The sequence below is a fragment of the Desmodus rotundus genome, chromosome X, assembly GCF_022682495.2.
Source record: "Desmodus rotundus isolate HL8 chromosome X, HLdesRot8A.1, whole genome shotgun sequence".
In the NCBI taxonomy this organism is placed as follows: domain Eukaryota; kingdom Metazoa; phylum Chordata; class Mammalia; order Chiroptera; family Phyllostomidae; genus Desmodus; species Desmodus rotundus.
Genome location: NC_071400.1, coordinates 75412855 through 75438923, shown reverse-complemented (window position 1 = coordinate 75438923; position 26069 = coordinate 75412855). Strand labels below are relative to the sequence as shown.

The 26069-nt window shown below is 39.5% G+C and overlaps 1 protein-coding gene across 1 annotated transcript; it reads left to right on the top strand.

Annotated features, from left to right (window-relative positions):
• The first annotated feature begins 2466 nt into the window (after positions 1 to 2466).
• On the top strand, positions 2467 to 5971 carry MID1IP1 (MID1 interacting protein 1). The gene is made up of 2 exons (XM_024563666.4): positions 2467 to 2748; positions 3010 to 5971. The coding sequence occupies exon 2, from the start codon at positions 3205 to 3207 to the stop codon at positions 3754 to 3756; it is 552 nt and encodes a 183-aa protein (XP_024419434.1). The 5' UTR covers positions 2467 to 2748; positions 3010 to 3204; the 3' UTR covers positions 3757 to 5971.
• The last annotated feature ends 20098 nt before the right edge of the window (positions 5972 to 26069 follow it).

The window sequence follows — 26069 nt, the reverse complement described above, 5'->3', positions numbered from 1 at the left end:
GGGGTGAAAGAGGACGCTTGGGGGAGGGAGACCAAGCTCCTGACTGGCTGGGGTGCGAAGGCTTATTTGCATAATGTTGTCTGACGACACCTGATTGGCTGAAGCGGGAGGGTAGGTGGTGGGGTGATTCCAAGGGCCTAGCAGTTCTGGCCCGGGAACATTTCCCTCCACTCCGAAGTTACCCCAGTGGCCGTAAGTTGTTGATCCGCCCGAGGGGAGCTGAGGAGACCGAGTTTGGGAAGTTTTGTAGGCAGGTGTATGAGCTATCTTTCCTTGTAGTGTTTAAGAAATGTGAAAGGACAAGAGCGGGAGTCAAGAAGCTGCAGGTTGGAGAGTGACCCAGAGACCACAGGCTGGAAAATAAACAGAGTAGGAAAGAATGGAGACTAAAAAGAAGGCGATAGGGGCTTTCTACCCATCTGGGCTTTTTTTTTTTTTTTTTTGGTGGGATCCCTTTGCTAGGTCACTTTGATTTCCTTTTTCTGCGAGTTATTGTCACACTTTGCTGTAACTGGGAAGAAAAAGGGGGCAGGTTTTCTGGCATTTCATTACTCAAATCTGAGTACCAAGTTTTAACCCAGAGGCATAAGTACCTAAAATATCAACAGGGTCTGTCCACTGGGGGCAAAATATGTTTTAAATAATGAGAGGTTCAGCTACTGGAAACTGGAAATTTATTTTTCTCTTGCAGTGCTTTGTATCTCATTGGACATATGGATTTAAAATCAACCTGGGACTATTCTGTACTCTTGCTGCTTTAGCATGGGGGAGGGGGGCGCGGGGGGGGGCGGGTCTGTGGCTCATCATAGACCTTTCCCACATTTTAAAGGTTTCTGATTCCACAAACACCGCTGGACTATGATGAGGTCCTACAGCAAGTAAAATTAATTGTTGTAAAGTGCTTTACAATTTACATATTTTAAAAATCAATTATCTTCAACCAAAAATGTAGTACATCCCATGAGAGAAGCTCCATTTTATTGATAAGCAACTTAAGGCTGAAAAAGTTTCTAAATCTCCATATGTGCTAAGTGCGAGGGTGAGATTATTCTAATGCTTCACATTTATATAATGCTTTTTGCTCTACATTTTTCATTGATCCAAGTATCCTGATAGGTAGATTGAGCAGGTAACATTATCCCAATTTTATAAGTAAGAAAACATGAGCTATAATTTAGAGCCCCAGACTGAGCTTTGTCTCCAGGGATCACTGAATTGTGTCCTGTTGGCTATAGGTGAGTCTTTGTTGTATCAAGTCAGATTTTCATTCAAAAGACAATGCAGAATATATTTTGACATGGAAAAAAATGTAAGTATAGATTGCAAGTGAGAGAAAGAGGGAGGAAATAAACCTGTTTATTATGTGCTTTCTGCTTTTGGTACTTTTTGTCTTGCAAAAAAACACTGTACTAATATCACTCTTGGAAGGTTTTAGTGAAAAAACGATTTAAAATTAGAAAATTGAGTCTTGTTGAATTATTTGTAGGACTGTTGGAGAAGGCTGGCAGACGAAGGACAGGGCAACCGAAGTGAGATAATAAAGCAAAAACAAAAATGAAAACAGCCTGTGGTTTGGAATCCCAAAGTGAAATTTAGGGTGCAAGGCTCTTAAAAGTTAAATCCAGCGATTTGGTACATAGTTTATTAAGGCCCTATTAAATGACCTTGCGTTTTTAAGAACTATCTCTGGAAAGGAACACTTCAAACTCCCCGCACCTCAATATTACTGAACACCTTCCTACTTTTCTGTTAAATGATGAAGAGCTCAACACCAGGCCTAACTACTGTCACCCTCTCCTGGCCCTTTACATGACTGAGTAGCACAACGTGCACAAAAGTCAGGAATGTAGTTACTTCTTCCCATTGCCACGTTTGATCTTTTGGAGAAAAAAAAATGGGCAGATAAGATGGTGGGTCAGTCTTCATCCCAGACAGCAGCTGTTACAGGACTGGGAGAGACCTCATTAGGAGGCTCCCCTCCCCCAGCAGCTGGCCAAGGCCTAGCCACAGCAGAAGCACTGTGCGTCCACGTGCACCCTACATGCCCAGCCACCATTCTTACATAAGAGTCCCAGGGTAGAGTTGCGGCTGCTGCGGGGTCCCTCTTTCCCAACAGCTAATAATAAACCGGGACAGTAGATTCCAGGCTACAGCCACTACTGATGCGGGGTTGAGGGGCTCACTTTGCAACCAGAGACCATGCATTTTGGTCACCCCACTCCGGGAACGCTGGTAAGGCCTACCCAAATCCGGCATGCCAGCCCGCCCTCTAGCCGGTCCGACGCTGAGGCTTTCCTTACCCGCGCACAGCCCAGCCCTCCCCCAACTGCACTGCTCTGCTCTGCTCTCGCGCGGGTGGGGTGCGGCTGTTCCAGCCCTGCCCTGTTACTGCGCCCTCCCTCCACCCCGGTATCAGGCGAGAGGCGGAGCTGGCCCGGCGCGCCCCGCCCCCTCTGTAGAAAGGGCCAGGAAAGTGTTACTCCCGGTCATCCTGGCTGGGGACTTTTATCTCGGCGCTGCAGGGAGGTGGGAGGAGGAGGCACAGGGGGTGGCCCTGAGCGCCGGCGACACCTTTCTGGGACTCTATAAATTGAGCACCTGGGATGGGTAGGGGGCCAACGCCACCACCACCACCCGCTGTAGTCACAGTCGGGTCTCACTGACCACAGCAGCGCCCACAGGCACCGGCCACCAGTAGTGAAAACGCTGAGCTACACAGCGGCAGGGGATCTCGAGGCGAAAGAGGAGGTGGGGTACCCTCGCTCCATTTCAGCCGCGGTCAGCGTGGGTGTTTGGACTTGGTTTTTCGGAGGAAGATGGTGGGGGGAAGCACTCCTTCCTTCTCTCCTCGGCCCTCGGCAGGAGAGGAGGTGGGGGCAGCCCGGCTCTGGAGAGGCACCCAGGCACTGTCCCAGGGGAGCAGTAATCGTGCAGGGAGGTGCGCGACGGCGGGGACGACGGCATTCTAGCGGGATGAATAATCTTTTTCGTCTCTCTTCCCCCAACCAGGTCAGGGCTCGACCCACGGACCACGCGCCGCCATCACCAGCTTCCAGACGCCAAAGCCAGGAGAAGCCGGGGATCCCGCAGCTCCGGCTGTAGCCAGGTTCCCGACGAGGGCTTCCAAGAGCTCGTACAGGGGGGCACCACCTCGCCCTAGCCGGTCATCCCGTGCCTCTGTGGTTTGGTGTCCTTGTGGCCACCATGATGCAAATCTGCGACACCTACAACCAAAAGCATTCGCTCTTTAACGCCATGAACCGCTTCATAGGCGCGGTGAACAACATGGACCAGACGGTGATGGTGCCCAGCCTGCTGCGTGACGTGCCTCTGGCCGATTCTGGGCTGGACAACGATGTCGGTGTGGAGGTAGGCAGCAGTAGCGGCTGTCTGGAAGAGCGTACGCCCCCAACTGCTGGCGCGGACAGCACCAACGGCAGCTTTTTTGCGCCCTCCCGGGACATGTACAGCCACTACATGCTGCTCAAGTCCATCCGAAACGACATCGAGTGGGGGGTTCTACACCATCCGCCACAGCCGGCTGGGAGCGAGGAGGGCAGCACCTGGAAGTCCAAGGACATCCTGGTGGACCTGAGCCACTTGGAGGGCGCGGATGCCGGCGAGGAGGACCTGGAACGGCAGTTTCATTACCACCTGCGCGGGCTGCACACCGTGCTGTCCAAACTCACGCACAAAGCCAACATCCTCACCAACAGATACAAGCAGGAGATCGGCTTCAGCAATTGGGGCCACTGAGGAGGGATGCTGGCGGCTGCCCTGCACCCTTCCCGGCCCAATTTTTCACTCTCTTTCCTGAAAGCTGTTTTCTTTCTGGCTGTAGGGCTTGATGGGCCAACTGCAAAGTTGGGGGCTGAGTACGTGAAGGGGGAGCAGAAGGGCTGCATGGAGGAGGGAGCCTCTTTTGGGAGTAGAAAAAAGAAAGTGGTGGCGGGAGAGGAGGGTAGCTTAAGGACCTCCTTGCCTCCCGCGGGATGGTGTTAGGGGCTGTGTTCTGCCTTGGTGGAAATGGAACTGGACTGATCAGCCTGTGCCTTTCCTGGAGTTTCTTTTCTGTTCTTTCCAGAGCGGGAGGGCGGAGAAAGGGCCATGCCAGGGCGCGGCACTGGGTTGCCACACTTGGGAGCGCCGCCCAGAGGATCTGGGCGCTGGGGAAGGCGGGGCACACAGCAGCCTCCCGCCTCCCGGCGCTCGGGCTGGTGGAGGCCTCAGAGTTGCTAGGATTGCATCAGTTTTCCTGTTTGCACTATTTCTTTTTTGTAATAGTGGCCCTTTCTTAAGTATTTCGAATCTCCTCCTCGCTCTGAAACTTTGGCGATTTCATTGTGATAAAGCGCACAAACAGCACTGTCTGTGGGTAACCGGTACTACTTTATTAATAATTTTGTTACACAGTGTAGTTGTCCTGTGGCACTCTACCCATGCCTTTCACGCCACCCCTACCCCCTCCCTAGCGTGTGTAAGTTGGCATTGTGCCAGCTTGTACGAAGCTTGCTACTCAGCCAGTGGAAATAATAACATTATTATGAGAAAGTGGACTTGTCCGAAATGGAACCAACTGACATTCTATCAGTGTTGTACATTGAATGATGAAGAGTTCCACTGTTGTTATATGTCTTAAATTTATTTAAAACATTTTTAATCCAGATGTAGACTATATTCTAAAAATAAAAAAAGTCAAATGTGTTAATGAAACTTGACAGAAGTTCATTGCTCTTTAACCCATCAGTGAATGACTTAGTAATTAAATAAAAATAAATTTCATTGATTTTTTTTAGCAAATTTTATTTTCCTTTTGATATTTCAAGATGGTGGATAATCATCTCTGTAAGTATTCAGATTTGTTTGGGAAGCAGCTATGGAAAAAAATTTACTTCCAAGTTTTTTATTTCTAAATCAGTACCAAGGTCCATACACCTCAACAAAAAGTTCATTAACACTCAAAGTATTAAGAAAAGTACATATATTGTATTTTCCAACAAAGCTGACCAGCTTATTGGAGTACTTAATTAACATTTTGATGTTTTTAAGACACTCAAGCACAAACTGAAGTGTTTTGAGGCATAAAAACTTACTTTAAAGGTGAAAGTTTCTCTTGGCTACTAAGCATTAAAGAATTAGAAACATCAGTTAATATTAGTGTACACACCTTACAGATCTTTATATACAAGTGTTTTATGTTGATCTTAAGAGATACTTAAATGTGTTATAACTTGTGCTTTGGTCTCTTTCATTAGTTTGCAGTAAAGTGCTAGGGTTTGTTAGGCAGTGTCCAGCAATGCTTCTAGTTGTGGACAGCAGATCTGGTCAAGGTTGAAATACAGCTCTTGGTAAGGGAACACTTCTTAGATGCCATTATGATGCTTGCTGGGAATGGTGGGGTAACTGAAATACATTGCTCTGTGTTTTTTTATTTCATTATTTGTTTAGCGAAAATGCAATAGTTGTTAGATCAACTTCAGTTTTCAAACTTGCAGACATAAGACATCTCTAAGCTCATAGAGTTTGACCTTAAAATACATATAAAGTTGTACTTTTAAATAAAGCAAAAAGTTTTTATGTAAATAGTTCAAGTGCATTATCAGTTTTTAGCAGTGGTGAAAAAATGGGGAAGTGTCAAGACTGGGTGCCAGCTCTTGCTAGAGAAGTTAACCATTGAATATAAAGATAAGCTGGGCAGCATCAAAAGTAAGGTATACAGCTTCTTGCTTTGTATCCTTTTTAAAATATCAAAGTGCAAGCAAAAAAAAAATACAAAGAAAATAAACTACAGAGGCCACCAAGAAAGAAACACCAAGACTTTGGAGCCAGAAAGTGTGTGTTCAAATCTTGTTCTTACTTATTGATGTCGAGTATTTTAGTGTCCAAGCTTGTTGCCACATTTGAAATTAGGCATAATAATAACTATAATGCTTCATGGAGTTGCAGTGAGAATTAAATGAGATGATATATAGTTTGAGGCTTTGAAGTTTCTTTAGAAACTACTCAAGGGCCTTTCACATTTCTCTTGCTCTAGCTAAATGTTGGTTCATGTGTCCGTTGACCCCGTTGACTTCTCCAGTAATAGATGAAGCATGGTACAATATATCCATTTTAGAGAAAAGCATAATTTCAATCACAGAATAAAACAACAGGTAAACTATTTCTCAAAGTCTGGAGGGAGAGCCTGAATTAAAACTAAAAAGTTTGGGGAGATAATTTTATGAGATGCTAACTGCAAGCTGTTTTCAGAATATTCCTGTGGTAGGCAGAATACAGAAAAGTGCATGTTGATAACAAAACTATAAATAAAAAATTATCAATGTTAACTTTATTGCTTAAAATGTTATGCTATGTAAGAGTATTTTTATATATAGTTATTTGATTCTGATCTAGGAGCAATGATGATCACTGTTAAAAAGGATTGGATATTTTAATGAACAAATAAGGTTTCCTAGGCCCAATAAGTACTATTCCACTTACATTTAATATTATTTTATTCAAGATCAGTTTCTGAAACAAAAAAGCACAAATCCCCAACAGATTCAACTGTTAGAACCCCTTAATTAAAATTTTGCTTAACTTCTGAGGTAAAATGATAAGGGAGTTTATATTTTCAGAAGGTCTTTCCTGAGGAAGCTTAAAGTACTTTATAGATTATAAAGTTACATACATTGTGTTTCACCTCCTTAAACAGCTTACAGAGATCCTGGCTGAGAGTGCTCATCTCCGTGACAGTTTGTGGCTAAAGAGAAGGCACATATAGATGAAATGGGCAAACAGAAACAGCTTATATTGCAATTGTTTACCAAAAGATGTTTACATTTGATAAGAAATTTCTACATCAAAACCCCATGCCAAAGTCTTTGAGAAGGTCTCTTTTGGCCCCTAAAACAGCTTTCTGCTTTGCTTATGCTTTCATGTTTTATATTCACATAGTGTTCCTTAGTGGTCTGGTCTAATTTGCTCTTTCTTTGAACCTGAACCTAATTGTTAGATAGCACCTCATGGCAGCTATCTATGGACATGCCATGGACTAAATTGTAACCTAGTCTAACTAGTTTTTTAAAACAATATTTAAAAAAAAAGTTATTGCCATTTGCATATGCCTCATCATTTCCCCTTATATTTAGTTGCTAAACAGAATCATTTGGGAAAGTCTCCCCTCCTCTCCTCAACTTCCCTGCTGCTGTCTCCCTTTCTTCTGCTGTTCTCAGATATTTGCAAATTGGACACAGTTCTGGTGGGTTGAGGGCTCAAATCTTACATCATACACCCCTTTTTAAAAAGAAGGTAACTATCTTTTAATGGGACATCTAGTACATTTATAACATTACAATCTTGTGTGATGTATTTTGAAGAGTTTTGAACCAAATAATGAGAGGAGCAGTGTTTTCCATAAAATTGTGGAGGCAACTTTTAAAAAATTCTCACTGGAGGATATATTTATTGATTTTGAGGTGAGAAGAAAGGACAGTGAAAGAGAGAAACATCAATGTGAGAGAGAATAGTTGCCTCCCCTATGCACCCCGACTGGGAATCGAACTCGCAACCTTTGGGTGTACGGGATGACACTCAAACCAACTGAGCCAACTGGCCAGGGTGAGGCAATTTTTACCCCCAACAAATTAAAAACATCTGGATTGGGAGCTTATGAGAAACTTTAATCAGGTAGACTGGGGTGTCCAAACTTTTGGTGTCTCTGGGCCACACTGGAAGAAGAATTGTCTTGGGCCACATGTTAAATACACAAACACTAATGAAAACTGATGAGCAGAAAAAAGGTTTTAAGTAAATTTATGATTTGGGGCTGCATTCTTAGCTATCCTGGGCCATATGCAGCCCATGAGCCATGGGTTAGACACCATTGTAGACTATTGAATAGGTCTCTTAAAAGTGATTATCAGTCTTTTTAAAATTTCAAACTTTTTATGTAGTTTATGTTGTTTTAATTAGTAACATAATTTAAACTTACAATTATTTATTTTTTCTCTTAAGGTCATGCACGTCCAATTTTTTTAATAACTCAGGGAAATTTAAAGGTTGTTCTTGAGTTACTCTAAACACTTTATTAGGCCTACAGTTAGTTCATTTGGAACTGTGTAGAACTTTCTGATAAGTGGTGGAGATTACAATAGCTACTACCAATAATTATTTTTGTATATGGAAGTCAGTACCATTCTTTGCCTCATGCAACCAAGGCTCCTTCCCTGTCCCCCATCACCCCACTTTAGAGGGTCTGACACTTGTAAGACCTGTGACTCCCCATAATTCAAGGAGTCCTCAGAACCAAGAGAAGGCCCAGAGGTAGTGCTCCTACCTCTAGACCACACTTGAGTACTTGGGTCCCCAGAGTTCCCTCTCCAAATGGCCCTGAGCCCATTCCAGGGACTTCATGGTCATTTGCCCTGAGATTATCCTCCTGATGGTGGGCATGCTTGGATGGCGGACAGGGCTTGGACATGCAAACTGCTGTCCAAGGATAGAGCTTGGGTAAGGAGATAAGGGCAAAGCATAGGCTGGAGGACCCCTGGGGTTTTAGAATGAACAAATGGTTTGAAAGCCTGTAGAAAGGAAATAAGAGGTGAAAGCAGCTCAAGCTTTAAGGTCTCTTCCAGCAAATGAGGATTCGATGGTTTTTCTCCTTATTTCCCACTGTCCTCAGGAGTCTCCCAACTCCATTGAAAGAATGTTAGTTAATTCATGAAGTGTTGGCTAAGGAAAAGGAAAACCACATCTGTACACAGAGCTTTTCTAGCTGTTGCTATTCAGTGCTTGAATGGTGGCAATGATAGCAAAGACCCAAATGAATATATCTTCCATAAAACCATGAAGATTTCACCTCCTCAAATTTTCTTTCATCCCTTTTTTTAAAAATATCATTAACTGTTTTCTTTTTAGTGTCAAAAGTCTTGGTCAAGTTGGAGCATAAAAATAATAGTTGTGCATCTTTCTAAACAATGCTTGCTAAAACCACAGCTATCTCATCACCCCTTCTGTTTGAGCATTCTCTATTTTTAAAAGGAGCATTTTTTCATAACTTTCTCATATTTTATTACTTCTTTGTCTATTATTTCAGAACACTTTGCTGAGCAGTTTTAAAAATTTATCTGCTGCTGTATCCAACTTCAATAATCTCAAACTGGTAAGAATTTTGATTGGAGAAAGTTCTTATAATTTAATTAAGAACAGGGTTTAGATGGTCATCTTTTGAACTTGAATTGTCTAGAGAAAATGCTTTCTGACACAGATGTAAAGACTGAGAAACTACTAGCAAAACATAGAGTCCAGTTCTTTATTTTAGCAAGCTAAATAAACAAAGTTGAGGATGGGGCATTTTTTTAGAATCTATTTTACTTTCCAATACTACTCTTACTAGTGTTGGTATGTGCACTTCTATCAACCAGCATTCAGTTAACAGGATGAAACCGAACATGATTCATTTGATGTTTTCAGAGATAGACTCTAACTTTGTAGTATTTTTTTACCTTTTGAATACCACACTACTGAAGTAAAGAATGTTGTAGCTTGTAGGTGAGCTCAATACGGCCAATTAAAACCTGACTAGTCTTCTACCATGTTGAAATACCTGACAGAACTTGCTGTGTCCTTGGATAATGGCATTTTTTTCTTCTTAGTAGACATCTAATTGAGGAGAGTTCCTGTTTGGTACTCAAGGAAAGATGAAAATGAAAGCACTACTTTGTTGGTTCTGACCAAAGTATTTAAAATTTTCCAGTTGATTACAACGTGATATTAATTTTAAGCCCTATTTTTAAAAAATACACATTGTGAAAGAACACACACATGTTCTATAGTAGCCAAACTATGTGTAGAATGCAAGGAGTGTTAGTTACTTTAGTCATTCAAAACTAGGTGTAGTATTTTTTGGCATGTAATTGCACCTTGTAATTTATGGATGCTTTGGGGGTATAATTTAGTTTCTGTTGTGAGAAGTACTTGTTGATAATTCCTTCATAGCTTAAATGCTTGGAGGGGAAAGCACTTGAAATTTAGATATTTAGCTCAGGTGTTGGGGCTGGCAGGAATCCCTCTGGTGGGTTTGGGAGCAGAGGAAAAGGCCCACTCCCTGCAGCCAAATTGGGCCTAAGTAGAAAAAAGGAGGTGCCAAGGTAAGCCTGTGTAATTTGGTCTTTCCAAATTTACCAGATATCACTCCACCATCCCTGAGTCATCATGATAAGGGATGTGGTGAAGAAAGGCAAAGTATGTTTTGGGACACTCCCACCCACTGGGAACTTGAGGAATGGGGAAGTAAGCATTCTCTTCTGATAGCAGATAGACCACAACCTGCCTTTTTCTCTGACTAAAAAGGCAGCAAGTATTAGGTTGAAGCATATGATATTGCCATTTTTGTCAGTCCAAGATGGTTGAATAATTCCTGATTACAGCAATTAGGTGTCCCTTTTCCATCATCTTATGAAAGTATTGTTTGCCAGTTCAGGGTTGGCCTGATTTTGAGGTACAAGAAGTGCAGGACAAAACAAAAGACCAAGGGGGACAATTATATAATGGAGACAACTAGAATTAAGAGGAGACAAAATGAAAAGAAGGAATTGAAAACTTACAGAGAAGCTGTGGCAAATTGTATTTTCTAAAAAAAAATTTGCAAAGTTATTTCTGGACTTAGATGTTCTTCCAAAATATTGCCACCTTCCATCAAGAGGTGGAATATTTGTCTCACCTTGAATTTAGGTGGGGCTTTTTGCTGCTTTGAGAAAATAAATGTGGCAATCACTTCCAAGACCAGGCCATAAAGAATGATGCATCTTCCTCTTGTATGAGATCCACAACTGTCTCTTAAGATGCTTGCCCTTGTAACCCAGATGCAATGCTGTGAGGAAGTGCAGGTCACATGGAAAGGTCACATGTACGTGTTCCAGCTGACAGCCCCACTGAGGTCTCAGCCAACAGCCAGCCTCCACTCCAAACACGTGAGAGAGCTTTCCGTTGATTGTAGTCCCTGGCCTTCAAGTCATTCCAGCTGACACCACGTGAAGCAGAGACAAGCTGTTCCTATTAAGCCCTGCCCAAATTTCAGATGTGAGCAAAACTTTTTCATTTTCATAAGCTACTAAGTGGCTTGTTACACATAATAGATAATTAAAAGAGACATCTCCTCACATTTCAGGAACTTGAAAACATTTGAAAGTAGAATGTAATCTATGGAACAGAGTCTACTTTATCACAGTTACCTAAGTAACAAACAACTTATAATAAACTTGAAACCTTTGGACACACTCATGTGATGGCTGGTGTAGTGAATAGAAGGATTAGTAGTGATGGATGATTAGAGAGATGGTACAAGTAACATTTTACTGTTCTGTTGAAACTCAGTGTCTAGGCAGAATAATGGTCCTCCAAAGATATCTGTGTCCTAATCCTTAGAACCTATGAATATATCACCTTACATGTCAAGGGGTAATTAAGGTTGCAGCTGGGATTAAGGTTGCTAACCTCCCGACCTTCAGATAGAGAAATTATCCAGAGTATCTGGATGAGCCCAATGTAATCACAAAGGTCTTTAAAAATGAAAGTAGGAGGCAGAAGAGTCAGCGTCAGAATGATGCAGCATGAAAAAGACACAATTTGTCTTTGCTGGCTTTGAAGATGAAGATGAAGATGGCCACGAACCAAAAACATAGGCATCCTCTAGAAGCCAGAAAAGGAAAACAAACAAACAAAAAAACATTCTCGCTGTAGCCTCTAAAAGACACACAGCTTTGCCAACACCTTGATTTTAGCCCAGTGAGACACATTTTAGGCTTCTGACTTCCATAACTGTAAGGTGATATTTTCACATTGTTTTAAACCATCAAGTTTGTGGGAATTTGTTAAAGAAGCAATAGGAAGCTAAAATATTTGGCCTCTCACATGTAGCCAGAAAACAAAAAAGTTGTATACTCTTGGTATTTAATACATTCATTGCCTTTGGGTTGGCTAAAATATAGAATTTCAAGAACAAAAACTTGTTGAAAATAGTATTAAAAGGTTCTTTTCATCCTTCATGAAACAGACTTATTTTTCTTTTAAGGTCTAATCTTGGTGACAGTAGCCCTGCATAAACAGACACTATTTATGGTGCTGCCATTTTATTACTAAAAGGGCTTGCTTCAAATACAGCAGCATTATTTATTATGTCTTCTGTGGTCAAGAATTTAGACCCACTCTCTTTATTTTCATTTTTAATTTTTCTTTCCTTTCTAAAAATATTTGTGGTCTTTATGCATGGCATTTATTTCTGCATCCCCCATCTCATTATTTTATTTTTCATTGAGATATAATTACATGCAATAAATGTACAGATTTTAAGTATATAATTTGTTAAGATTTCACAAATGCATACACCCGTGTAATTGACACCTCAGTAAAGGACCATTACCATCACCCTAAAGTTCCTCACATTCCTTTCTCATCATCCTCCTTTCCCTACAACCCAGGCAACTACTCTTCTGATTTCTGTCACCATATATTAGTTTTGCCTGTTCTTGAATCTCATATAAATTGAATTATACAGTATGTACTCTTTTGGGTCTGCTTCTTTCACTCGACATAATATTTCTGAGATTCACCCATGCTTTTGAATAAGTCAGTAGTTCATTCCTTTTTTATTGCTGAGTAGTATTCCATTTTATAAATTGCCAACATTTGTTTATTTATTTTCCTGGTGATGGACACTAAGCCAGTTGTTTCCATTTTATAATTAATTCCTTTTAGCTATTATGACTAAAGTTATACATAACATTCCAGTTCAAGCCTTTTTGATAGATAAATAGAACTGGGATTGCTAGTATATTAGACAACTATATATTTAACTTTATAAGAAAATGCCAAAGAGTTTTCCACAGTGATCATATAATGAAAGGTCCAATTGTGCAGCACTTTTTGATTAGTGATGCCTTTACTACTGTACCTAGTTCTCCTAGCTCTCATTGAATGGTGATGAGTTAGTGCTGAGATGCTGCATAAAAGCATTTTCAATGGAGGGAAGAATATTAGATGCTGTCTTGGTGAACATATGGGCCACAGTGAGAGAGGTGGTTATAGTGAGATGAGGTAGAAGGGAAGGTGGCAGTCAGTAATGAAAGAAAACCTGAATTTAGAGTCAATGAATCTGGATTTAGCCTCAGTTCTGCCAGTTTGTTCTGTGTTTCCTGGGGGATTTAACTTGGTTCTTGGATTCTTAGTTTTCTCTTTTGCAAAATGAAAATATTACCTCACAGGTTTAATAGCAACAGTGATACACTACCACTAGGTACACACTTATTTTGTATACTGCCTTCAAAGGAAGAAGGAAATCATTATTACTATGACTGGTGCAAAACTCATTCATAATCTCATTTTTCCTCACATGTACCTTATGAAGCAGGTATTAATATTATTCTTATTTTAAAGTTGAGTACATTGTGTCAAAAGACTGCTTGTTGTTACTCAATCTGTTCTCCCCATATGCCTTCAATTTTTAGCTGAGAATTTGGTTACCTCAAATAAAAGCTACACTTCTCAGGTTCTCTTACAGGTAAGGACAACTGTTTTAACCAATGAGCTGATGGCAGAAGTGTCATACATGATTTCTAGGAGGTATCTTTAAAGGATGCAAAAGTAACTTTGTTCCTTTTGCCTTCTTGTTGAATGGAATGACATTGGATGGCTGGAGCTTCAGCAGCTATATTGGATAATGAGATGGCAGCAATGTATTTAGAACAGCAGAGCAACAAGAGAAAGAGAATCTAGATTTCTGATTGCAACAGATGCCTTACCTCTGGACTTTGTTTTCAAAAGCCAGAAATAAACTGCTGTCTTGTTTAAGCCACTATTGCCATTTTTATTTCTCTTGGCCAAATCTAATCCTAATACTAAAATAAGGATTTAAAGAAGTTGTTATAAAGAAAACTGAGTCTTCAAGATATTACAAAAATGAAATTACAACATGTAAAATCTTGGAGTGTTTGTGAGTTGTTAAGTAGATATGAGAGCCAGGGAAAGAAGGAAAATGAAACTCTTGAGGAAGGAGCTTCTTTTTTTTCACCTGATTTGTTATTTTAGGCTTTCTAAGGCAATGCAACCAATTGCTGGATTATTCTAAGTATTTAATCTGTAAATTTTCCAGATCTTTTTTTCTTTTCCTTCATTTACTTCTCTACTTATTAGTATATGCACTGATGAGAATTCACACTGGAAGCTCTAGATTCTTGTTTGAAACTCTCCTAAAGACCTATAAAAAACATAAATTCAACCTCAATGCAATCATTCCTTAATTGGGGAAGACAGAGGGTGGGAAGGCAGCTAAAGGAACTGGAATGGTTCTCACACCTCACCCCTTTCCAGGATGTTGTTGGGAGGCAGAAGAAACAGGAAGTGGGGTGTGAGGAGGGAATTCCATGGAAGAGAATCTCCAAAACAATTTGCACCTGCTTAACACAAACTCAGAAGGAACAAAGTTCTAAAACAAAGACCCAATCCCTTTCTCCCTTCTTTCCTTCTTTCTCTTCTTCCAGCTGTGTCCAGGTGCACTGAAATCAAATGCAAGAGCTCATATGTGGTTCCAGGACTTTCCAGTTTAGCAGGGAAAATGTACACAAACAATTCAGCCTCATCATGAAGGGAATAATGGAATTATACAGAGCATCAGGAACATGCAAGAGGAAGCTTGAACAGAAGTGATACTTTATTCAATAAATATTTATTGGGCATCTACTATGTGCCAGACATTGGGCTCTGCTGGTAATGATAGTGAATATTACACAGTTCCTTCCCTCCAACACTGATGGTCCAGTGGAGGATACAAACAAGTAAACAAAACCTATTAAGTGCTATGATAGGTGGGTGCAGTGTGCTATGGGAGCTCAGAGGAAAGGTCCTAAACCAGGCCTGGGGATTGAGGAATAGTCCCTTGGGCAAAGTGACCTCTGTGTTGAGATCTGATAGAGCAGTGTGTATTAATCAGGTGGAAATTGGTCTGGGATGGATTCTCTAGGGCTATGTCTGAGAGCCTGGGAGCAAGGATGGGTAGAGGATGAGCAACAAAGGTGAGACATAAGCAGAGCAGTGTTATGAAGCAACTTTTAGTAACATGCTAAGGATTTGTCTACTTCCTGGTATGATGCACTGCAGACACATCAGTTCTGTGATTTTATATATATATAAAATCATACATGGTGTGTATATATTATACCATGTATACCATGGTATACCCCATGTGTGTGTGTGTGTGTGTGTGTGTGTGTGTGTGTGTATATACATATATATATATATATATATACCACGAGGAAACATTATTCACATCCGAATTGAGGGACATTCTACAAATGACTGGCCTATACTCTTCATAAGTGTCAAGGTCATGAAAGGCAAGACTAAGGAATTGTTCCAGAATAAAAGAGACTAAGGAGACAGAAAAACTGAATGACATATGTGATCCTGGATTAGCTCTCGCACAAGTAATGTCAACAGTATCTTTCTCTCTCTATCTGTATCTATTTCTCTATATCTATTTTGATATAAAGGATATAATATATTCAACTGGAAAAATCTGAATAAAGTCTATATATTAGGTAATTGTAGCAATGTTAATTTTGTGGTTATGAAAATTGTTTTACAGTTATATGTTATTGTTCTCCTTCCTAGGAAATATGCACTAAAGTATTTAGGGGTAAAGGAGTATTGTGTCTGCAATTAATCATGAAATGATTCAGGAAAAATCATAGATAGATAGATAGATATAGATAGAGAGTGGGGAGAAAGAGAGGTAGTAAAATGGGATATCGAGGTGAGGGGTATGTGGAAAGCCTTTTATACTATTCTTGAAAATTTTCCGTGAGTCAGAAATTATTTAAAACAAAAAATTTAATTCATGCTTAGCACTTTGGACTTTATTTGAGGACCAGAGGAAATGGAGGACTTTGTGCTTTCCAATGATGTCTCATTCTGCAGTGTAATGAATGATTAAATCTGGGGTGGATTCGTTGCCAGAGGCTCTTGTAATAATCCACGTGAGTGATGATGGTGGCCTCAAATAAAGGATATCAATGGAGGAAAGAAGTAGATAGAGAAATGAGATACCTAAAAAGTAAAAACCAGAGGACATGATGGGATGTTATAGAGGTTACGGAGAAGGACAAGTAAGAGGTGACCTTTGAGATTCTTGCTCATGTGATTGAGCAGATGTGCATTGAATTTGTGAGATAAGCACCAGAGGCAAAGGAACGAATTTTAGGGGGAAGGACAATTTTGGTTTTAGACCTTACCAGCAAACCAAGCTCCAGCTACCGCTTTCCCCATTTAAACTGATGGCAATTCCTTCCAGTTGCTCAGGCCAAAAACTTTGGAAATGCTTTTGACTCTTCTCATTTTCTCACATCTGACATCCAGTTTATCAGGAAGCCTTGTTGGCTGTGTTTTTACATAATACCAAATATCTGGCCACTTCTCTCCACCTCCACAGATACTGTGCTGGTTCAAACCACCATCTAGATTATTTTACAGCTTCTTAACAGGTCTTCTTCACTTACATTTCCTCTCTATCGTATCCAGTTGGGTATCATTCAAACAGAGCTTATGCCACCCCTCTGTTCTAAACTCTCCAATGACTCCTAATATTTCTTGGTGTGAAAAGCAATGTCCCTCCAAAGGCCTTTAAGGCTATATGTGCAATGGCTTCTAATACTGCTTTGAACACATCTCACACTCTTTGCTTTGTTCACTCTGTTTCAGCCACATCAACAGCTTGGATTCTTCTTAAACTTTAAGATATTCTCCAGCATTGGAGGTCCTTGCTCCTGTTGTCCTCTCTTCTGGAACACTCTTTTTCCATATATCAATATAACAGAAAACCCTGAATGACAAGGACTTAAACAAGTTAGAACTATTTCTCTCTCTTCTATAGAGGAAATAATGAAGGTAAGTTGTCCAGGATGCTATTGTGACCCCATGGTGTGCCATTAAGCCCAAAGCTCAGACATTTTTGCTGCCATAACTTCAGTATCCTTCCTTAAGGCTACTTCATGGCACAAGGTACATGCTGGAGTCCAGATATCATGGTCATATCTTACACTGCTACAAGAAGGGTTGGCAGAAAGAAACTCTCAATTGAGTCAGTTCCATTACAAACAGCAATCCCAGTCCTTCCACAAATAATTCTTTGTACAGTTCTTTGGTTACATTTTACTCACAAATTAAATTTCAAAACCTTTTGAAGGACTTTGGATTTTACATTTAGAGACCATATTTAGTTGCTAGGAAGGCTGGAAAATGCAGTTGTTTATTTCAGGTGGCAACATGCCCAGCTAAAAATTAGAGTCTGTTTCTAAGGAGAAAGAGGGGAATGAATACTGGTGAAGGTAGCTAGCAGGCTTTGCCACAGATATCTTGTGTCTAATGTTGATGACTTCACCATTACCTTATCCTCTGCCAGCACAGCCACTGAGCCTGGTGCCACACTGCCCATCTTCCTTATGGGAAGTGGACAGTGGGGAGCCAGGATTTCGAGCCACAGTGGTGAGGTAGTAGGAAGAAAGGACAGGCTAAGAGAGAGGGTGTGGAAGCCCTGAACATGTAGGAAAAGGAAGGGGAAATCAGATCTCTGGTCTTTGATGTATCTACGACTAAAGTGAGGTTTGAGTCTTACGTTGATTTTTATCCTTGTTTCTCCTTCTTCTGTAATCATTCATACTCAGGGTGGTCTGTGTGTGATTTGGCACGGGATCTGGGTGTTCTGCTGGGCCTGGGTCTGAAATGTGTCCATGTTCAGAGTTTATCATATTTCCCATTCCTTTTTTTCTTTTCATTTCAGCATAGGACATTGGTAACGTTTATTGGTAGAGTATACAGTTATCTAACCATTATGCTGAGCAGCTGAAACTTATACAAAATATTAAATGTAATTGAAAAATAAAAGAAAAGAAAAGAAAAAAGAAGATGATTTACCATGTAAATATCTACTTGGGGGAAGATTGGAGAAAGGATAGGGATCTTTTTGGTGTGGGACACTGGGAAGTGGAGATTGTTCCAAACTTTGAACTCAACAGTGATATGGATACTTGGCAAAATATTTAAATGTATGTTGCAAATACAGCATAAGGGAAGGTAGAGAATGGGGGCTTGGATAATGAACAGTGGAGGAATAGAGCCAAAGAAGATGAGCTAGTATGACCAACATGAAAGGCAGCTCTGATGATGGCAAGAAGACCAAGAGGAGCTGGGCAGGATAAGCCTCCTGTTGAGGAGAGGGTGAGAGTTCACATGCAAGGTTGGAGCCAAGGTCTATGAGAGGAAAGGACAGGAGGAGTCAATCTCAGACTTTTCTCTGAAAATGCCTCTTGGAAAGATAGAAATAAATACCACAATATCTGTGTTTTGTAATATCAAATGCATTCCTACTGCAGCAAGCTAGTTTCTTCCCCAAAGATGTGTTTTGTAAATCTATAGAAACAACTTAATTCTCAAATATAATGCCTGTTAGAAATTCTAGCCTTTTCTCTATAAAATTCAATTTCTTACTAATGACACTTCTCTCATGGAAACACTCTATTGTCCAAAGTTAGCATTGCATCATAAATATCATTGTTAAGATATAAAAGTGGGTAGGTTTTACTTCTTGACTCAGGTGATAATGTTATCTTTATATCAATGCCAGGGCAAGTTATTTATTTTGGTCATTTTAACAATATAATTATTACTACTCATTATGAGCATCATGGTTTTCAAAGTACAATTTGTTCATATATGCTTGCAGCAATTATATTTGGATTTTGTTAAATTTGAAAGGACAATGTATTTTGTTTTCAAATTATGTGAATTGAAATGCAGAAAATAAACCACTGTGATATTTGAATCTGATATTTTAATTACCTAAGTCAAGGAAGTCAAGATTCCACTTTCATGGCAAATACAATTTGCAGATGACCTTATTGTTCATTTGTATTTGTCCCTAAGGTGAATTAGGGGTCTTACAGAAGTCTTCACATCAAGGGAGTTCTGAGGCTCATACTATTAGGCTAACATCAGAAATGTAATTTTCAGTAGGTTTTTGCCCAGTTGAAAAGCAGACGATTTTATGACCTGAAAACAATCACTTGAATAAGGGTAACTCATTGAGGGATATTGTGTGGGAAGAGATGTGTCAAGTACTGAAAACCCAGATACAAAAAGAGTAATGTGATACATGAAAAAGTTACCAAAATGCTAAGCCTGACTATATAAAAAGGAAATACCCAAGAAATGACCGTAATTATTCTTTAAAACCAGTAGTGATGTGCTCTACTAGAAGCTTACTGTGACAACAGTTGAACTCCTCTCAGCTTCTCATCACGGTTTCAGATTAAGGTGGCATATATTCCCTACAAAGTTAACACCATTTGTATATACTTTTTTCCCCAAAACAGTCTACTTCCATTTACATAACCCAAACTGCCTTTAAGTCTCTCATGGCCCTGGCTGGTGTGGCTCAGTGGATTGAGTGCCAGCCTGTGAACCAAAGGGTCACTGGTTAGATTCCCATTTAGGACACATGCCTGGGTTGCAGGCCAGGTCCCAAGTAGGGGGTGCATGAGAGGCAACCACACATTGATGTTTATCTCCCTCTCTTTCTCCCTCCCTTCCCCTCTCTCTAAAAATAAATAGATTTAAAAATGAAGTCTCCCGTGAAAATTAACTTGCATGTGATACTTAATCACTTAGTAAACCTTAAAGTGTCAAACAAATGCTTAGCCTTATACCGGGATGACATAAATTGACCTGAAAAAAAGTTGTAAAAGGCAATGGTAAGTTTTCATCAGATTGTAATTTAAAAAATTAATGAACACATTTTAGTATTATAATTCTTGTAAGGTAAGTGTAACTTCATATAAGAAAATAATTTAACAAATGTTTCTAATCTAATGCCCCCCCCCAAAGATTACTGTGAAGTGAGTTAAAACATTCTGATGAAAAGGTTACTTATACAAATGTATGTAGTCTATTATTTACGTGTGTATTGAAAACCAGGCAATGGAATTCATAGAAGGTTAGAGCTGAAATGAATCATAGAGATCATCTAGTATATTTTCCATTAACTAGTCTGTAACAAAAGCAAAACTAGAATTTAGGTCTTTTAACTTCTAGTCTTTGTTCCTTTCATTACACTGAGTTCTTTATTGTCCTTATCTAAATTAGTTATTCTTTAAGAAAATTAATTATTTTACCAGTGCTGTTTATAAATTTTATTTTGGGATATGAATTTCTAAAATTGAGGTATATCACTACCTTCTATGGGAAAGATTACTTCATAATATATATTATAAATAATTTTTACCTAAGAAATAGCTTTCTCTACCTCAAACATGGGTTAGGAATATTGATTAGCAAAGTAAGTCTACTTTCAAACTTGAAAATATTTTACTTTTCTTTTATAAATTCTGTAAACTTTTTCTTCTTAGATAGTCACATTGAGCTGCTATATAAATCAAAGTGCAAAGTCCCAAACTCATTGTAGGAAAACAAACATTCAAAGTTTTGGTTGTACAGCTTTAAGGAAAATCCAAAGTCCTTGCTTTGTCGTTGTCTCATTCATATCATAATAAATATTTCATCCCCAATCTAATGGATTTGGCTTGGAGGTACCTTACATAGCCATATCGTGATGTTAGGGTTTCGTTTGTTTTAAAAATTTATAGCGGTTCCAAGCAGAAGTTAGATCTGTTCTCACAACTGCCAATACTGCAGGCCATTTTCTATAAACATCTTCTAAAAAAAATCAAACACACATTACTCAAAGAACCAGAGACACAGCTGTTTCTGGTTCTGATCCTAAGAGACATCAACTTTTGTTTGGCAAAGTGCAAGTGAGCAGGGAATTGAAGTCTGATCACCTATTCCAAGGAATTCTGCCTGAGGATGGAAAGAATGGAAGAGGATGTCTCTGACATCACTTTCCTATTTAATTCAAAACTTATTTCCTAGCCGAGATGAAAAAGTAGGAGTAGTGAGAGAATTCATATAGTTCAAAATGAGATAAAGAACCATTTATTTTCTTTCTTATTTTAAAAATATAAGCCCTTTGAGTTAAATGTATACTTACTATATGACCTAGCAATTCCATTCCTAGGTATTCATGCAAGAGAACTAAAAACATATGTCCATACAAAGACTTCTACAAATTTTTTCTTTTACTTCTAAAGTCCCCAAACTGAAACCAACCCAAGTGCCCATTAGTAAAATACAATATGGTCATACAAAGGAATATTATTCAGTAAAATATAACAAACTATTGATACAGAAAACAACATAGATGAACCTTGACATTATGCTGAGCAAAGGAAGCTAGAAGACAAAAGAATATGTAAAATATTATTCCATCTATATGAATTTCAAGAACAAGCAAAATTACTCTATGGTAGAAAAACATCAGGATAGTGGTTTCAAGGGATGGATAGTGTAGGACTGACTACAAAGAAACAAAACACATTTGGAATGCTGCTATGACTGGATCAGGAGCAGTCTTTACAAAAATGTATATCAAGGTTTCCCAACCTTGTTGCTACTGAGGTTTTGGGCTTGATAATTCTTTTTTTGAGGAAGGCTGTCTTATGTGTGATAGGATATTAGCAATGTCCCTGGCCTTCAGCCTCTAGATGCCAGTAACATCTCCCCTTATCTCAGATATGACAACCCAAAGTGTCTCCAGACATCATCATATGTCTCCCAGGTGACAAAATCACCCCTGGTTGAGAACCACTCTTGTGGTTCATCAATTCTCCTCAAACTGTATACTTGAAATGAGGGCACTCATTTTATAATAAATAATACCTCAGTAAAGTAAATACAAATAATCCCTTTAGGGAATAAAGAGTAACTTTATAGTGGAGAAACCTGACAAAGACTACCTCAGGTAGGTGATCAAGGTCAACATCAACAGTAATAAGTCACGTCAATAGTATGTACCCTGGATATAATGAGAATTGCACATTATCTCTGTGGTCTTCCTTCCAAAAACACATGACCCCAGTGTAATCGTGAGAAAAATATCATACAAATCCAACAGAGGAACAATATATAAAACATCTGACCAGTATCCCTCAAAACTGTCATAAACAAGAGAAGTCTGGGAAACTGTCACAGCCTATAATAGCCTAAGGGAAAATGATAACAAATGTAATGTGGGATCATGGATAGGATCCTGCAATAGAAAAAGGAAAGTAGGTAGAAACTAAGGAAATCAGAGTAAAGTATGGACTTTAGTTAATAATAATGTATCAATATTGATTCATTAATTGTGGCAAATATACCACACAACTAGCAAATGTAAGATGTTAATAACAGGGGAAACTATGTGTGGGGTATATGGGAACTCTTTGTAACCATTGATGTAATTTTTCTATAAACTTCAGTTCTTTCTAAAGTAAAGCATTTATTTACTTTTCCATTTTTAAATTTATTTAATAAAGCATTTATTTAAAATAACTTGGTATTGACACAAATTATAGAGCATTCAGAAATCTACTTTTTTTTTTTTGGTTTTTGTTGGTTTTTAATACTGCTAATCACAAATATGCCAAAGGCAATTTATTAAGTCATTGCCAACTACCCCTAGACCTTTGATCTCATAAATGACCTTAAAATCTGCTTGGGACATGTTGGGCCAAATAAGATTTAATTCAATAAAAATTTTTGAGCACTTACTATATGCCACACATTGAACTAGTTATTGGGGATGTGAAGATAGATGAGATCTGGTCCCTGCTCTCCAGGAGCTCAAAGTCTTGAAGGAGGGCACCATCTGGTGTAATGGTGGAGCTATTTATTATAGGAACATCAAAGTGGAAAACATCATTTTATAATGGGAGAGCCTTTTTCTCTCCCACAAAACAGATTGTAGTGATTCTGGCCTAAGGAGGGCCCAAGCCTGGATTAAGGTGGTAAAGTGCTATATTGAAGAAGAGAGGAATACCAGTCAATGGGAGTTAGAAATATTTCTTCAGCATGCTTTAACATCCTCATTACTCTTTCAGTGTTGGCCTGTGGGGACAGTGGGAAAGTTTTGTGAGCCATGATACTTGCATTCTGTATTAAACAGCAGAACAATTGAATTCTGCCAGATAGGTTTTTCTGCCTGATTGTAGGTTGACCTCTAAGTCTTCCTTATGTCTGTGCTTATGCCAAAGTCTCCACATCTGGACAGATATGGGGAAGGCCTCATGCCAGATATTGGATAAGTTATTGAAGCTTCCTGCAACTCCATTTTCTTATCTGCAAAGAAAAGAAAACCCCAAACCTCATGGAATGGTTGGGATAGGGCAAATGAAAATTCATTATAAATGGTTAGGTACTTCCCAGATGTTGGTGGTTTTTACTATCCAGATCTCCATTTTGACCTGAAACTTACATGGGAACGTTTATCTTGGACTCCTTTGCAGTTTTAGAAAATTACCTCGCATGAGGGAGATGGTGTAGCATCATAATTAAGAACACAGTCTTTGGAGTCAGTGAGACCCTGGGTTTAAATCTCAGCTTGGCAACTTGCCAGCTATATGGATATTGCTGTACTTTCATTGGAGGTTCCTGTGAGGATTAGAGGCAATAATGTACAGTTAAGTGCCAACTGTAAGGATTGGTGTGCAGCAAGCACCTGATATTACAATTGTTATTTTTATACAATTTCTTCATCTATGTTCCACCAGAATGTAAACTCAGTGAAGACAGGAATTTTTATTTCATTCACTGATGTATCCCAAGTACCTGGAACAGTGTCTAGCAAATGGGAGGTGTTTATTAAATGCTTGTTAAAAAAAAATGAATGAATACATGGGCTTCACTCCAGGCTCTGTCTCCCACACACAGTGTGAAAGACACTCTGGTAAGGACAGACAATTTGCTGGCTTAAGAATATCTGTGCAATTTTCTAATATCCCAGTAGTTTCATTGCTTCGGGCAGGCAGATAATCCATTCAAAATCCCCAGCTGTGGCGGGCTGAAGGTGGCCACTGTTTTTTGTTACTCCTTCCATGGAGAGATAGGGTCCATGTTCCTGCCCCTTGAACTTACGCAGGCTCTGTGACTGCTTTGACCAATAGAATATAGGATAAATGAGGTTGTGTCAGTTTTCATGAACAGACCTTCAGAGGTAGCCTCTGTTCCATGTTTCTTGAAAGCCAGCTACCATTTAAGAAATGGGATTACTCTGAGATTATCATGCTATGGCAAGCTTAAGCTACATGGAAAGACATTGAAGAATGATATACCATGTGAAGAGAATAGATAACTGGAACATCAGCTATGGAGAAAGTTTCTATCTATGAAAACCATAAAACTTGGAATCAGAGAAGTCAGTTAATTTTCATCTTCCCCTCCCTTTGTTCCCAGAAATGAAATTGATGACCTGCCCACTTTCAGCAGAGAAGAGAAAAGGGCACTTGCCTCGTCAGTAAACCCAACAAATCTCTCTTGGGATGACATTAGGAAACAGGTGGCCCCACAAAGTTACCATATGCCTTTGATGGCCACTGTAGTAGCCAGCCATGAAGGAACTTCAATGATTTTCATCTGCCGGTATTCACATTCTTCTGTGGTCTTTTCCCAAATCAATAGGGCTGACCTGAGTAAACTACTAAGATAATATGAGAATGAGGGAGTGTGATTCCTGAGGCTAGGTCATAAATGATGTTGCATCTTCCATCTTGCTTCTCTTAGATCACTTGCTCTGGAAGAAATAAGCTGTTACATGTGAAGACACTGAAAAAGTCCTATGGAGAAGTCCATGTGCTGAGAAACTGAGGATTCCTATCAACAACCAGCCTTGACATGCAAGCTCTGTAAGTGAGCCATATTGGCTGTGGATCCTCCAGCATCATTCAAGCCTTCAGATAAGTGCAACTCTGGCTGCTGACATCTTGTCTGCAACTTCATAAAAGACAATGACTCAAAGTAATATAGCCAAGATGCTTACAGTTTTCTGATCAATAGAACCTGTAAGATAATAAATGGTATTTTAAAGTTTGGGGGTACTATATTAGACAGCAGTAAATAAGGTAGCCACTCTCCCCATACATGCTGTATTAATTTTTGTCTCTTTGTTAGTTTGTTGCCATATTCACTCAGGTTTAGCTTTCATTGGAATTCACAGCTTTAAAAATTGTTTTCTAGCTCTATGGTGTTTCAGGAAATTATATCCAGCTTTATTGGTATTCTGTACTTCCTTTAATGGTATATACACTCCATCTTGTCATGTGCCTTTCAAAAGCCATGCTCTTAGAGGTAGTGAATCTCATAAGCCAATCCAAAGTTCCCTAATGGACCCATGTTTTCAGAACCATATCATATTACTAATATTTTTATATAACTCTAATTACAAAAAAATTGATATGGGGAAATTTATGATGAGGCCCAACTAGGCCATAACTTCAGGGCATGTTTTTCCCAAGCACAAGCATGTACAGACCTACAAAGAAAAGGTGTGATGGAGGAATGAGAAAATTAGAGACTCTTATCCTTAGTAACTACCAGTAGAAATTCATAATATTGTGATTTGGGCTCCACTTTCCCCGCCTCCTCCCCAAACAGTGTTTTGGCAGTGATACCAGGAACTTCTCACCTAGGTTTTCTTACAAGTTACTTGTCTAGATGAATGGTTCTCTAAGAGTTCACAATTAATTAATTAGAGCAGAGGTAGTTGTCTACACCATAGAGAGGAGGCTTTTCATGTGGAATTCCTCACTCCCCATCTGTCCATCTAAGTATGCTTTCAAAAGTTGATGACTGCCTTGGTGTAAAGTGATTAGGGAGTGGTAGAGAGGAGTCCTATTCTACTCCTGCGTCTAGAAAGACAAGAAGGAATAGACTTTGATAAGGCAAGGGATAATTTTATCAAGTCTAAGGCCTTTTTGTCAACTAGCACCAGAGAACCCAAGAATGGGTTTCTGAGCTAGGGGTACATTGTTACCACTCCAGCAGAATTTTAAGAGAAGAATCAGCAATGATCCCATCTGAATGGTTTACATTCCTAGCCCTATAAGTAGGACACTGACTCATATAACCTCAAAAATACCCAAAGGTCCAAATCCTAAGATTCCATGAAAAGT

Excerpts from the sequence above, each read along its gene's own strand:
- MID1IP1 (XM_024563666.4), top strand. The coding sequence starts at position 3,205 with ATGATGCAAATCTGCGACACCTACAACCAAAAGCATTCGCTCTTTAAC.